Source organism: Macaca mulatta, chromosome 1 (genome assembly GCF_049350105.2).
Source record: "Macaca mulatta isolate MMU2019108-1 chromosome 1, T2T-MMU8v2.0, whole genome shotgun sequence".
NCBI lineage: Eukaryota > Metazoa > Chordata > Mammalia > Primates > Cercopithecidae > Macaca > Macaca mulatta.
In genome coordinates this window covers 170,822,547-170,837,906 of record NC_133406.1, presented here as the reverse complement: position 1 = coordinate 170,837,906, position 15,360 = coordinate 170,822,547, and the positions used below count along the sequence as shown (strand labels likewise).

Sequence of the window (15,360 nt, the reverse complement as noted above, 5' to 3'; positions counted from 1 at the left end):
GGCAGACAAGAGAAGAGCTTGTGCAGGGAAACTCCCCTTTTTAAAACCATCAGATCTTTTGAGATTTATTCAATCACAAAAACAACACAGGAAAGACTATGATTTAATTACCTCCCACTGGGTCCCTCTAACAATACATGGGAATTATGGGAGCTACAAGATGAGATTTGGGTGGGGACACAGCCAAACCGTATCATTCTGCCCCTGTACTCTCCCAGATCTTATGTACTCACATTTCAAAACCAATCATGCTTCCCCAACAGTCCCTCAAAGTCTTAACTCATTTCAGCATTAACTCAAAAGTCCACAGTACAAAGTCTCATCTGAGACAAGACAAGTCCCTTCCACCTATGGGCCTGTAAAATCAAAAGCAAGTTAGTTACTTCCTAGATACAATGGGAGTACAGGCATTGGGTAAAGACAGCCATTCCAAATAGAAGAAATGGGCCAAAACAAAGGGTCCACAAGCCCCATGCAAGTCCAAAATCTTAAAGCTCCAAAATGATCTCCTTTGACTCCATGTCTCACATCCAGGTCACACTGATTCGAGAGGTGGGCTCCCACAGCCTTGGGCAGCTCTGTACTTGTGGCCCCGTGGGGTACAGCTCCCCTCCCGGCTGCTTTCATGGGCTGTCATTGAGTGTCTGCAGCTTTTCCAGGCACAATGTGCAAGCTGTCAGTGGATCTACCATTCTGGGTTCTAGGGGAAGGTGGCCCTCTTCTCACAGCTCCACTAGGGGATACCCAAGGAGGGACTCTGTATGGGAGCTCCAACCTCACATTTCCCTTCTGCACTGCCCTCACAGAGATTCTCCATGAGGGCCCCGCCCCTGCAGCAAACTTCTGCCTGGGTACCCAGGCACTTCCATTCATCTTCTGAAATCTACTCAGAGGTTCACAAACCCCAATTTTGGACTTCTGTGTACTTGCAGGCTCAATGCCACGTGGAAGCTGCCAAGGCTTGGGGCTTGCACCCTCTGAAGCCATGGCCCAACCTCTATGTTGGCCCCTTTCTGCACACAGCACAGGGCCCTGGGTCTGTGATGGGAGAGGCTGCCACAAAGGTCTCCAACATGCCCTGAAGACGTTTTACCCATTGCCTCGGTGATTAACTTTCAGCTCCTCATTATTTATGCAAATTTCTGCAGCCGGCTTGAAAGACTTGCCCCCATGATTCAATTACCTCCCACCAGGTCCCTCCCACAACATGTGAGAATTATGGGAGCTACAGGATGAGATTTGGGTGAGGACACAGCCAAACTGTGTCACTTCCTTTCTTCATTCTTTTTCTTTTCTTTACTCCTTCTTCCCCCTCCCTCCATCCCTCCTGCCTTCCTTCCTTCCTTTTTTCCTCCTTCCTGCCTCCCTTCCTTCTTTTCTTCCTTTTTCACACTTCACTCAAAGCCGAGGCTGAGAAATACATGTATCCCCTGCTAAATCCCTTTGCAGACCCAGTTTTTTCCTAGTTCACTCACTGGGGGTGGTCTCTAAGCCAATCTCTCACTCTGTTCAGACTCCAAGCAGTCTTCTATCCTTCCACTTGCAATATCTTTAACTCAGGCTTAACCCATCAGGGACCAACAGACACCACCAGAGCAAAGGCTAAATCCAGACTCATGTAAGTCTATGTGTTATTTTTCCTGTTATTCTGGAATTCAAAAATTGCCTCAAATTACAGTCAGAGCTCATTTTATACAATAAAGCAGTGGGTGAGTGTGAGGGTGTTTAGTTTTGCTGTACCAAAAGATTACTCTTTAAATATTTAGTTTACCATACTTGAGAAACAGAAGTTGATATCTTTTCATACCTGTATCTTTAGTGTTGAAGACAAATCATAGATATAATAGATATTCAATAAATATATTTTAGATGCATATAGATGTTGTAGGCTCATACCATTCACTCCAAGATTCAAGTCTCCTTATGTTACCAAGCAAATATCTGAAACTAGTTTGAGCTACATATTCTTTGAGTTGGGATTATCTTTAGATGTTTCAACAAAAGTGTGACATTATTGCCTCTTTAGCCTTCATCTGGCTAACTTCTGATGGCTCTCTCATGGTCCACTTTTTCACACCTTTCCTAAAGATACTTTCATAAATCAACTCCAGCACCATTAACAATAAAATCTGGTACAGATATCCTACCTGTGCATTTTCATTACAACTGATATTTGCCCCAACATAAATTTCAATTAAATTACTTTAAACTTAAATAAACATCTGAATATTAAAGTACATTACTGCCCAAATATGAAAATATATTAATGTCTGAATATTAAAATATGAAGAATCTGGGCTCAAGTATAGTTGTTTCCCCTGCACTTAGCATAGTGTCTACCTTGTGGCAAGTATCAATAAATGGTTTTTCATGAATGAACAAATGAGTGAATGAATGAAATATCTTGGAATATACATTTTTAGCTCCAAATGTATTTTTATTTTCAACTTTTGAGGCTTTTTTCTTTTTGTTAACTCTCAGAGAAGAAATCTAGCTGCTGTTTTTTCAGTTCTAAATGTTTACTTTGGTGTCAGTAATTTATATCGTATACTCAAACCAATTTCTTCAGAGTTAAATTGCTTCCTTTAGCCCAAGAAAAAAGGAACACTTGAGTACACAAATATTTTAAGACTCGAAACAATTTTATTGTTTTTGAAATGTAAAATACCATTAGCAAATGAAGACAGGATAACCATGCCTTCAATTCAATTCAAGTCTTTGAGAATCATTGAGAAGTTTACCATGACCACTAACAGTTTTACTCTAATTATAATAGCTATCAATTATATTTGCCGTATTCTACTGTACTGAAGAATTACAGGTATTTTGTAATCATTCCTCATTTTATTCAAAGCTTTTGAATCTTGAAACAGCTGTTAAAATGCCTTTTTAATTTATTTGCCAATTTGTATTCTTCATAGTTATATTAAGAAGTTCACTGTTTTATATTTGCAACCTGGATTCCACTGAGACTGTTTACCTATCTGAAGTTCCCAATCCAGTGAACTACCACTCTCATCTGGAATTTAGCGTTCTCTTTATTTCCCTTTTAATTATCTATGCAGAATTTCAAAAATATTTCCTCAGTATATACTATGTACAGGACACTGTACCAGCCACTTTGGTGTATAGAAGGAAGAAACTGGTTGATACCAAGATAGATCAGGCATGACTCCTGCCTCCATCATCTAGAAAAGTAAAAAATAGATTACTATATAGGTGTGCCTCTGTATCTGGTACATAAATATTAATAATAGTTTACCGTTATCAAGCTTTACTCTGTGACAAACACAGTCTTACATTTTCACAAGTACCTTATTTCATCAAATTCAAGGCCATTGATTATAAGACACATCAATATTATAGTACCATTAAGGAAGAAAAAATACTCCTTAAAAATCATAACTTACTCCTGACTGCAGGGTGCATTCCAAATATCAAAGCTGTTAATATGTGAAAATATGTGTGACTTAGAACTGATGAATCTATTGACTCATATAATTCTCTCAGCAACTCTTCAAGTTAGGTAATGTATTGTTTTCATTTTAGAGGCAAGGAAACTGATGAGTTCAAAGATATTATGTAACTTGCCCAAGATTGCACAGCTAGTAAATAGATGGGTGGAGATTGAACACACGTCAGTCTGATTCCACATACCATATTCTCAGCTTCTACACCAAGGAGATCTTAGATTCTTTTTGTTACAGGCTGTTCAGAAGTTTCTGTGTCTTTTCTTTCTCATGTGACTTCATTTAAAGTTGAAAAAGAATACTGGGACTCTTAATAGTGGGACTATTAATTCTTGAGCTCATTTCAGAATTTAGTTGGGATGATGAGACAAATTTATAAAACAAACAAATTGTGTTTTGAAAATCATTATCCTGAACATGGCTTGAAATGGTTGTATAATAGTGATCGGACTAGAGAGTTGTTAGTAAATCTTACCAAAATCAGTCATAAGACAATTGATTTTTTTAAATCTACGAATCTATAACTGACCACACTGCATGCAGATATAGATGTAATAGTCGTAACAGAATTATAGAGACTGGAATAAGTATAAATTAACTTTTACCAAGAGTGTAGGCATCTGTTTTCCTATTTATTTAGAAGGAAAATTAATAGTGGAAACTATCCATCAAAGTATGCATCCAAGTTCTCTTTTTGGGGTTTCATAAAAAGAAATAGCAACATTTATGTCTGAGATATTGACAATTAATTCTACACTACATGAAGTGTTACAAATAATCTTTGTAAGGCACCAAACATGACCCAAAGTAAGAAACTGCATTATTTCATATTAAGTAACAACCAGCCCAATTTATTTTTTAAAGGCTAATGAGTTAAGACATAACAACCATGTGCTACATTGTTTTTGCCTATAAATAACAAATTACATGTAAGAACAAATGGTAGTTAAATGTACTGTAGGCCAATTTCATAGTCATGGATACCAGACTTCATCTGTGGAAATTCAGCAAAACAGAATTAGAAATGTCAAACAGAAAAGATCTCATTAAGATAATTCTTCCAGAAATGAATCAAAAATTCTGTCCCAGATGTTCATATCTGGCAGGAGTCAAGATGAATTGGACAGAGCTAAACCATCTAATTTATTGTTTCTCAAAATATGATACTGCAAACACCTATGTCAAAGCTTCCAGATCACTGATGTGCTTGTTAAAAATGCAGATTGTTGACCCCCTTCCAGGACCTATTTGGGTAAAGCTCAAGAATTCACATTTTAAAGAAGCATCTGCCTCAACCAGTGAATATAAGCATGCTGGATTTCACAGCTATTACTTTAACACTTGGCTCTTTCCCACCTAATCCTTTGGACTGATGGCAGAAATGAAGCAATTACGAGTGATTTTTTTCACCAAATATCAGAGGTTAAATGTCTCATGCACCTTATGAAACAGTTGGGGGAGGGAGCACAAAAGAAATGTGAGCTCAGGTATTCCAGTGTATTGCAGTTTTTGCATATTAGATAAACAACTGTTTAATGTGATTCAATTAAAATAATACCTCATGAAATCTAATGTGGTCACAGAAAAACAGAACTGAGGTAATCCTGGTAGCTGTCAGAATAGAAAAGAAGAGACAACTCCAGAAGTTACTTAAAAGCAAAAGCAGTCAGTGGGGATTCAGTAGCAAATTGAATGTGAATGGTAAAAGTAGGGGCAAGAATCTGGGTAGCAGAAAATAGAAGCACTAATATGGGAATAGAATGTGAAGCCATTCAGAAACAATTGAGAAGATGAGTATGGAGGAAAATGAGGCTTTTATAACTGGTTCTTTTACTACTACATATATAAACATCGTGACTTTAATTTTGTTACTGAGTTTATGAATGAATTTAATCAAATTGAGATCTAATTAATGATTATTTTCTATTACAGCAATTGTTCAACTGTCAAGCTCTACGAAAACTAAGTATTCCTGATAATGACCTTTCAAATCTGCCAACCACTATTGCTAGTTTAGTTAATCTTAAGGAACTCGACATCAGTAAAAATGGTAAGACTTTTCTCTCATCATAAAATACGTGGAATTTTTTACTGAAAATGTGTTTTAATGTCTTCTCTTAGCAAACAATCTAAAATATTTTTTTCTTTGATTTTGTTGCAACTGTAGTTTAATGCTCTTGTAAAGTTAAATCCTAAATTTTAAGTCCAAGACAGACGTCCTTCTCTCCTCCTCTTACTAATGTGCTTGACTCATTCAAGCCTTGTTTCCCTCTGCATTCAGATATGTGATATAATCTTTTCTATAATAATTTACTGCCCTCACAAAGTTGACTTCTGTCACTATCAGAGTGAAATTTTTTCTCAACATGTGTCAAATATCACCTGCAAAACAAGGTCTACCCGTTCACCCTATTTGAAAATATACTCTTAATTTCCCTTACTGGGTTTCTGTTTTTTCCCCTAGCACTAACCATCCTCACAATATTGTATAATTTACTTATTTCCTATGGTTATGGTATATTTTCTCCTAACTGAGAATGTAAACTCCATTTCATAATAGGAAGAATTTTTCTTTGTTTTGGTCGCTAATGTGTCCGAAACATCTAGAGCAATGCCTAATAAATAATAGGAATTTAGTAGTTTTTGTTATATTCCTGGACAGACTTGTATATCTGGTGCTTTTGTTGATGATAATGCTGATGTTGATATTCAGGTTGATTATATTTTCTTTTGAGTATTTATGGGAGTGACTTAGAGCTTCAGAAAGTCTCTTGCACCTTGTTCATTCATTAAATCTTCATTTCCTTTCAAATGAACTCAGCTCTCCCTTTTGTTAGCAAGGATCAGTCAAAAAGGGTTATGTCTAGTACAATGAGGATACAAAATATGACCCCTTCATCATTAAGGAAGTCCGTTAAACTTCCTGTGTGTGCACCATATCTGCACAAGTAGTACTTTGGTAATTTATTTGGTTCTATTCAGTGCCAAGGAGACAGGAATGCAGGCATGAACGAAACAGATCCTGCCCTCATGAAGTTTACTTTCAAGTGGGTTGCCCATTAAACAGGTAATTGTAGATGTTTAAATAAGCACTTTTGTGTGAAGGTGCATTCAACATGAAGGGCATGCCTAGAGAAGGATGCAATGCAATCTTTGTAGTTAGGGAAGGTTTTCCTAAGAAGTGATAACCAGATAGGATCAAAAGAAGCTAGGTAAGATTGGCTTGACATCCTAGGAAATAAGGATCTGTTTTGTGAAAGGCCACCAGACAAATACCTTGGTCACATGTAAATATAACTTTCCTAAGAAATTTGGTGCCTTTAGAGCTCCATGACAATATCTCAGTAGCCTTGTCTCTGTTCGTTTGACCAGAACTCTCCTCCACAAATATCTGCAATGCTCATTTGCTTATCACCTTCAGGCCTTTTCTTACATGTACTGTCAACAAAGCCCTCCCAGACCACCCTATTTAAAAATAAGATACTGCTGTTATTACTCAATAGAATCACATTCTACTCTTTCTTTCTTTTTCTCATATGAAAAACTGACCCAGTGTGTATTTAAATTATTTATCTATTGTCTGGAATCTCCTTACTAGAATTAAAATTCACTGATGGCCTAAATTTTTGGTTGTTGTTTTGTTTACTGCTATATCTCCATTGCCTGAAACAGTGTATGTCACATTTAGGAGCCCAATAAATATTTATTCAATGAATTCATGAATGAATGCTTGTTCTGAAACATGGAAAACTTGTTGAAATTTACCAGTGTGAAGTGCTAGTGATTTTCTTCAATTCAAGTCTTTGAGAGTAATTGAGAAGTTAATAGAATCACTGTGGATAAGACTGACACTCTCAAATAATCAGTGAAAATTATAAAATACTATACAATGAAGTACTTAATTATAAAGCACATGTTACAATTATAAATTCTTAGACAATCGAAGATTAATTAAGACTGCTGTATTATTAGGGAAGAGTTCAAGTAAAAGATGTGGCCTGAAGATTTTCATGAAACACTGTAGCATCTGAATAAAGACAGTATTTCAGCTGAAGGAGACAATCAGAACATAAATAGGGGACATAGACCTCTTTCTACACCAACTCGACTTGCCACTTAGAAGGTTTTCAGGAAGAGTTCAAGTAATTGCCTGAAGATTTCCATGAAACACAGTAGCATCAGAATAAAGAGAGTATTTCATCCAAAAGAGACAATTAGAACATAAACAGGGGATACAGATCTCTTTCTACACCAACTTGACTTGCTACTTAGAGGGTTTTCAGGAAGAAAATTCTAAAAGTAACATATGCAGATGTGTAAAGAGAAGAACAACTAAGTTTTGACCCATGGAAAGATGACCTTAGGGATACCATACTTTGAGAACAGATTTACCTATTTGTATAGATTTGTATTTTGGTACAATAAAACAATCACTACTACCTCCTTATTTATATACATTCACACTTCAAATTTTATTTCTGTTATGATTTCTGAGAAATAGTATATGGACAATTATCACATTCCTTGATTTTCAGGCAGGATTAGCTGGATAGTCCAAGTAAAGAAAAATCTACCTTATTTTTGAAGAAGATTTGAAAATAGTTTATCACCCAATACAAACATGAAATTCCTAAGTGATTTGACATTTTTGTGAGCATGTAATAGTTTCTAGTGGCCCTCTTACATCAAGAAATGTTTGCTCTTAGAAAGTGAACCACAGGTTATATTTTTTCAACTCAGAAGTATCTGTAAGCATCCTTAGAAGTTTTTGCAACTATTAGGGGCTTTTAGTTATGCTTATGATTCTGTATAGTCTAGAAATATTTATGCAAAAGTCATGCAAAAGATGGTGAACCACTCTGCAATACTGGTACAGTACTATAGGCTTGATGAGTGTAGTGATAGCAACCATTGCTAGAACTTACACAAACAGTAAAAGATTTCATCACATCAGCCATTTCAGAAAGCCACACCTAAGAAAGCTGTCGCTGCCTGGCTCGGTGGCTCATGCCTGTAATCCCAGCACTTTGGGAGGCCCAGGCATGGGGATCACGAGTTCAGGAGTTTGAGACCAGCCTGGCTAACTTGGTGAAATCCCGTCTTGACTAAAAATATAAAAATTAGCCAGATGTGGTGGCACATGTCTGTAATCCCAGCTACTCAGGAGGCTGAGGCAGGAGAATTGCTTGAACCTGGGAGGCGGAGGTTGCAGTGAGCTGAGATCACGCCACTGCACTCCAGCCTGGACGACAGAGCAAGACACTGTCTCGGGAAAAAAAAAAAAAAGAAAGCTGTCACTGATTCTGTGACAGAAAACTAGACAGTTACTTAAGGAACATAATACATTCTTTGGGAATCTGTCAAGTGAAGAAAGAGTAGATAGCAAAAAAAATAAGTGTAGTGTCAGAACCACAGTTGACAATTTGGAATAGCCCTGATGAGAAAGAGGCAAGACCTGAGAGAATACAAGCAGTATGAGTATTTAGGGACAGGACATACTAGAGTATTTTGAGACAGAGACTCATTCAAATATTAGTCAATCTAGGTTAAAATTACCTAAAATGTGCTTAAATTAGATGAGTGAGCCCTTAATGAAATTAATTCACTCTAAGGTCAAGGTTCAATCTGATCTTGATTGTTGATGTGGCCTCCTGCTTTTACTTTTCATGTCCAGTTCTTCTGCCTGTAATCCTGATCCACCATTTTTCCTCTCCATAATTCAAAAATACTATTTTATATTAAAACCTTTAGATAAGTGAACTATTGTGTACAGAAATATATCTGCACAATTTGAGTAAACAGATGTTATCTCCCTCTCTAACCACAACTCCAACTGGTCATCGTTCTTCCATTTCACGCTCAGGTAGTACCAGATCGTAATTTCCAAATGCATCAAGCTGGTTGCCTGTGACACAAGGAATCATATTATCTTCTCTACCCAAAATACCCCTTCCTCCCTACTGTCATACCCCATCAACCAGACAGAGTCCTCTTCACCTTTCAAAAGACATTTCAGCCTGGTGCGGTGGCTCACGCCTGTAATCCCAGCACTTTGGGAGGCCGAGGCAGGCAGATCACCTGAGGTCAGGAGTTCGAGACCAGCCTGACCAACATGGAGAAGCACTGTCTCTCCTAAAAATACAAAAAGAAGAAAAATTAGCCAGGCGTGGTGGCGCACGCCTATAATCCCAGCTACTCAGGAGGCTGAACCCAGGAGGCGGAGGTTGCAGTGAGCCAAGATCGTGTCATTGCACTCCAGCCCGGGCAACAAGAGTGAAACTCCCTCTCAAAAAAAAAAAAAAAAAAAAGAAACAGATATTTCAGATGTCATTTAGTCTAGGAAACTTCCCTGACACCGTATAGTAAGGAGAATGAATTCCTTCTCCCTCCGTGATACTTTTTTACATTGCATGTGTATTTGTTTTGAACTTATTTCACTTTTTAATTTAATTTCTATATATTTGACTAGATAGTGAGACTCTTGAGATTAGGGGCTATTTTATTTATTTCTCTGTTTGGAACTACTAGCGTGATACCCAGTATGCATGGTAGGCATTCATCAAATGTTTGGCAGGTAAATAAGAATTATATAGAGACATTCCTTTAAAAATATATAATGTTGGGTGCAGCACACCAACATGGCACAAGTATACATATGTAACAAACCTGCACGTTATGCACATGTACCCTAGAACTTAAAGTATAATAAAAATAAATAAATAAATAAATAATAAAAATATATAATGTGTATTTAATGACATTAGGCACCCAACATAGGATAAGGTCCCCATCCAAATGTTTTAAGTGAGTGCTGGAAAAGATAGAAATGACGCTGTGATAAGTAATGAGTAGCCACTAAAGTCAGCTCTAACCTGTCATATAATAATAAATTCAATGTTTTTGTTCCTTAGAATAATGACTACCTCATGTCAAGCTTTGGCCTTTCGCCTGAGCTTCAGACTAGAATAACCGACTTAATGTTGGGCATCACTACAATTTATTCCACAAACACTCCCAATATAAAGTATTGAAAACCAAATTCATTATTCTCTCCAACCTGCTTTTCCTCCATTGTCCAGTTCTCTGTTAATGTTACTGTGATCTACTCAGGTTTTCAAGGCAAAAATTCATTCTCTTCTTCAACTTCCATATCCATTCAGTCTTCAACTCCTGCCAAATTTACCTCCTAAATATATGGCAGGTCTTTTTCCTTCTTACTGTTCCCATTGTTACATTCATAAACTAGTCCCATATCTCTTTCCTAGATTACTTGATGGCCTCCTAATTGGTCTCAACTCCATTATTGCCACCACAATTACCAAACCCATTCTCTGCAAAATAGCTTCAGCACTCTTTCATAATTTCTAATATGACAGCATTACTCTCCAACATAAGATACATCATTTGAACTGGGGTAGAATGTAGAGTTCCTAACACAAATTAAAAGTACCCGTAATTGACCTCTATTAATTCCTACATTCCATCTGCCAATCCCACCACGCATGATTTGCACTTCCTTTTTTTTGTTGTTGAGATGGAGTCTCACTCTATCACCCAGGCTGTAGTGTAATGGCGTGATCTCAGCTCACTTGCAGCCTCTGCCTCCCAGGTTCAAGCAATTCTCCTGCCTCAGCCTCCTGAGTAGCTGGGATTACAGGCTCCTGCCAACACGCTCGGCTAATTTTTGTATTTTTAGTAGAGATGGGGTTTCACCATGTTGGTCAGGCTGGTCTCGAACCCTGACCTTGTGATCTGCCCACCTCAGCCTCCCAAAGTGCTGGGATTACAGGCGTGAGCCACTGCGCCTGGCTGATTTGCATTTTTTAACTTTATGGCCTAGATACTGAAGAGCTTCCTCAAATAGTGAATCTTTGTGACTCTATTTACATTATTTCCTCTTCCCTCTGACTAAATCATTTTTTACACCTCTTTTTACCTGGTTCAATCATACTTACTATTCAAAACTCAATTCAGTTGTTATTGTTTCCACGTGGCCTCTGACCTGACTAAATTAAGTCAAGAGTCTCCCCTCTGTACAAATACACCCTGTGTATTGTCCATCCTAACACTTAATATTGTATTAAAAATGCTTGATAGTTACATTAAAATATTTGTGCACCTTTAATTTTTGAACTATTTTAACGTTTTAAGCATGAAGAAAATAACGTGAGGCACCAATGTACCCATCATGGAAATTAAAGTGTTAATGTTTATTATAGATTTCTTACTTTAGGGGTTTTATTAGTAAATAAAAGGTTAGAGAAACTTGTAAATGCTCATCTCAATCCCTTCCCACTTCCTCCCTCTCAGACTTAATGTCTTTAAAATTTCAGTGAAGTGCTACCACACCATATATATTATTCTTGAAGTTTTTCATTCTATATTTTCTAAGATTTGTCTTTAGTATTACTTATACCAGAAAATTACCAATGTCCCCAATGTGCCATATCTTTGCCACACATAGGGTTATTAAATATATTAATTGTTGGCCAATCAGATGGCTATATAAGAGTAGCTTGATACTTTATATTTCCCTAATCACTAGTGAAGTTGGCATTTTTTTCTTTTTTGTTTTTATTGGCCAGTTTAGAGTCTCTTTCTTTACATTGTCTCTTTGGGTTCATTTTAGTTTTGAATGTTTGTCTTTTAGCTTTTTGGTGACTTGAAATATTTATATACTCTGAATGCTAGTTTTTTGTTGTTGTTGTTGTTGTTGTTTTGGTTTTGGTTTTGGTTATGTGGGCTACAAATATTGTCTCCCAATTTGTGACTTGTCTTCACTTTGGCATGCCATTTGTCATAAAGAAGTTGCCAATTTGTTTTTAAATTTTATTTGTATCTCTTTAAGGGATACAACAGTTTAGTAAGATGCACACATTGCATAGTGGTAAATTCTGGGATTTTAGTATAACCATCATCCAAATAGTGTACATTGTACTCATTAAGTAATTTCTCATCCTTCTCCCCACATCCCACCTTACCACCTTTCTGAGTCTTCTATGTCTATTAATCCACACTTTATGTCCATGTGTACACACTATTTAGCTTCTGTTTATAAGCAAAAGTATGCAATATTTGACTTTCTGTCTCTGAGTTGTTTTACTTAAGATAATGGCCTCCACTGACATCCATGTTGCAGCAAAAGACATGATTACATTCTTTTTTGAACTGCAGGCTACTATTCCATTGTATTTATGTGCTACATTTTCTTTATCCATTCATTTATTGATGGACATCTAGGTTGATTTCAAATCTTTGCTATAGTTTGCAAATAATTTCTCACATTCTGCCGACTTTCTGTTCATTCTGTTGATTATTTATTTGTGCACAGGCTTTTTAGTTTAATTGTCTCAATGTCTCTTTTTGGTTTTGTTAATTCTGCTTTGGAGCACAAAAGCTCAGAAGGTCTGAAGTCATGAATTATTTGCCTAGTTCAATGTCCAGACATGTTTTCTCTAGATTTTCTTCCAGTACTTTTATAGTTTCATGTTTACATTTAAGTCTTTAATACATTTTGAGTTGATTCCCACATATGGTGGGAGTTAGGGTGAGTTTCATTCTTCTGCACATGGCAATCCAGTTTTCCCAGCAGCATTTATTGAAGAGGGTGTCCTTTCCCCATATTATGCTTTTGTCAACTTTGTCAATATCCATTGGCAAAGATATGTCACATTATCTTTGACTTTTTGACTCTATTCCATTGATATCTGTATTGATTTTTATACAAGTACCATGTTGTTTTTGTAACTATAGCCTTGTAGTATAATTTGGGAGTCAGGTAATTTGATATTTCCAGCTTTGTTCTTTTTGCTCAGAAATGTTTTGACTATTTAGGCTCTCTTTTAGTTCCACGTGAATTTTAGGATTGGTTTTTCCCAATTCTGTGAAAAATGGCATGCATATTTTCATATGGATTGCATTGAGTCCATAGATTGCTTTGGGCAGTATGGTCATTTCAACAATATTAATTCTTCCAATCCATGAGAGTGGAATGTTTTCCCATTTCTTTGGGTCATCTACAATTTGTTTCACCAGCGTATTGTAGTTTTCTTTGTACAGATGTTCCAACTCCATGGTTAAATAGATTCCTAGGCATTTTATTCATTTGCAGCTATTGTAAATGGGATTGCATTCTTGATTTGTTTCTCAGCTTGTTATTGGTGTATAGAAATGCTATTGATTTTTGCACATTAATTTTGTATCCTGAAATTTTGCTGAATTCCTTTTTCAAATCTAAGCATTTTTATTTTTATTTTGTTGTCATTTATTTATTTATTTATTTATTTTTATTATACTTTAAGTTCTAGGGTACACGTGCACAATGTGCAGGTTTGTTACATATGTATACTTGTGCCATGTTGGTGTGCTGCATCCATCAACTCGTCAGCACCCATCAACTCGTCATTTACATCAGGTATAACTCCCAATGCAATCCCTCCCCCCTCCCCCCTCCTCATAATAGGCCCTAGTGTGTGATGTTCCCCTTCCCAAGTCCAAGTGATCTCATTGTTCAGTTCCCACCTATGAGTGAGAAAATGCAGTGTTTGGTTTTCTGTTCTTGCGATAGTTTGCTGAGAATGATGGTTTACAGTTGCATCCATGTCCCTACAAAGGACACGAACTCATCCTTTTTTATGGCTGCATAGTATTCCATGGTGTATATGTGCCACATTTTCTTAATCCAGTCTGTCACTGATGGACATTTGGGTTGATTCCAAGTCTTTGCTATTGTGAATAGTGCCGCAGTGAACATACGTGTGCATGTGTCTTTATAGCAGCATAATTTATAATCCTTTGGGTATATACCCAGTAATGGGATGGCTGGGTCGTATGGTATTTCTAGTTCTAGATCCTTGAGGAATCGCCATACTGTTTTCCACAATGGTTGAACTAGTTTACCATCCCACCAACAGTGTAAATGTGTTCCTATTTCTCCACATCCTCTCCAGCACCTGTTGTTTCCTGACTTTTTTAATGATTGCCATTCTAACTGGTGTGAGATGGTATCTCATTGTGGTTTTGATTTGCATTTCTCTGATGGCCAGTGATGACGAGCATTTTTTCATATGTCTGTTGGCTGTATGCATGTCTTCTTTTGAGAAATGTCTGTTCATATCCTTTGCCCACTTTTTGATGGGGTTGTTTGTTTTTTTCTTGTAAATTTGTTTGAGTTCTTTGTAGGTTCTGGATATTAGTCCTTTGTCAGATGAGTAGATTGCAAAAATTTTCTCCCATTCTGTAGGTTGCCTGTTCACTCCAATGGTAGTTTCTTTTGCTGTGCAGAAGCTCTTTAGTTTAATGAGATCCCATTTGTCAATTTTGGCTTTTGTTGCCGTTGCTTTTGGTGTTTTAGACATGAAGTCCTTGCCCATGCCTATGTCCTGAATGGTATTACCTAGGTTTTCTTCTAGGATTTTTATGGTATTAGGTCTCACATTTAAGTCTCTAATCCATCTTAAATTAATTTTCTTATAAGGAGTAAGGAAAAGATCCAGTTTCAGCTTTCTACTTATGGCTAGCCAATTTTCCCAGCACCATTTATTAAATAGGGAATTCTTTCCCCATTTCTTATTTTCCTCAGGTTTGTCAAAGATCAGATGGCTGTAGATGTGTGATATTATTTCTGAGGACTCTGTTCTGTTCCATTGGTCTATATCTCTGTTTTGGTACCAGTAACATGCTGTTTTGGTTACGGTAGCCTTGTAGTATAGTTTGAAGTCAGGTAGTGTGATGCCTCCAGCTTTGTTCTTTTGACTTAGGATTGTCTTGGAGATGAGGGCTCTTTTTTGGTTCCATATGAACTTTAAAGCAGTTTTTTCCAATTCTGTGAATAAAGTCATTGGTAGCTTGATGGGGATGGCACTGAATCTATAAATGGCCTTGGGCAGTA

The 15,360-nt window shown here is 36.8% G+C and overlaps 1 protein-coding gene across 6 annotated transcripts in view; it reads left to right on the top strand.

Moving 5' to 3' along the window:
• LRRC7 (leucine rich repeat containing 7) overlaps positions 1 to 15,360 on the top strand; it is a 552,677-nt gene that overhangs the window by 223,840 nt on the left and 313,477 nt on the right. For all 6 annotated transcript variants that reach the window (XM_077954325.1, XM_028832544.2, XM_028832526.2 and 3 more), the window contains one exon: positions 5,403 to 5,520. In XM_077954325.1, the coding sequence (XP_077810451.1) occupies positions 5,403 to 5,520 (118 nt within the window). The remainder of the gene's footprint in view (positions 1 to 5,402; positions 5,521 to 15,360) is intronic.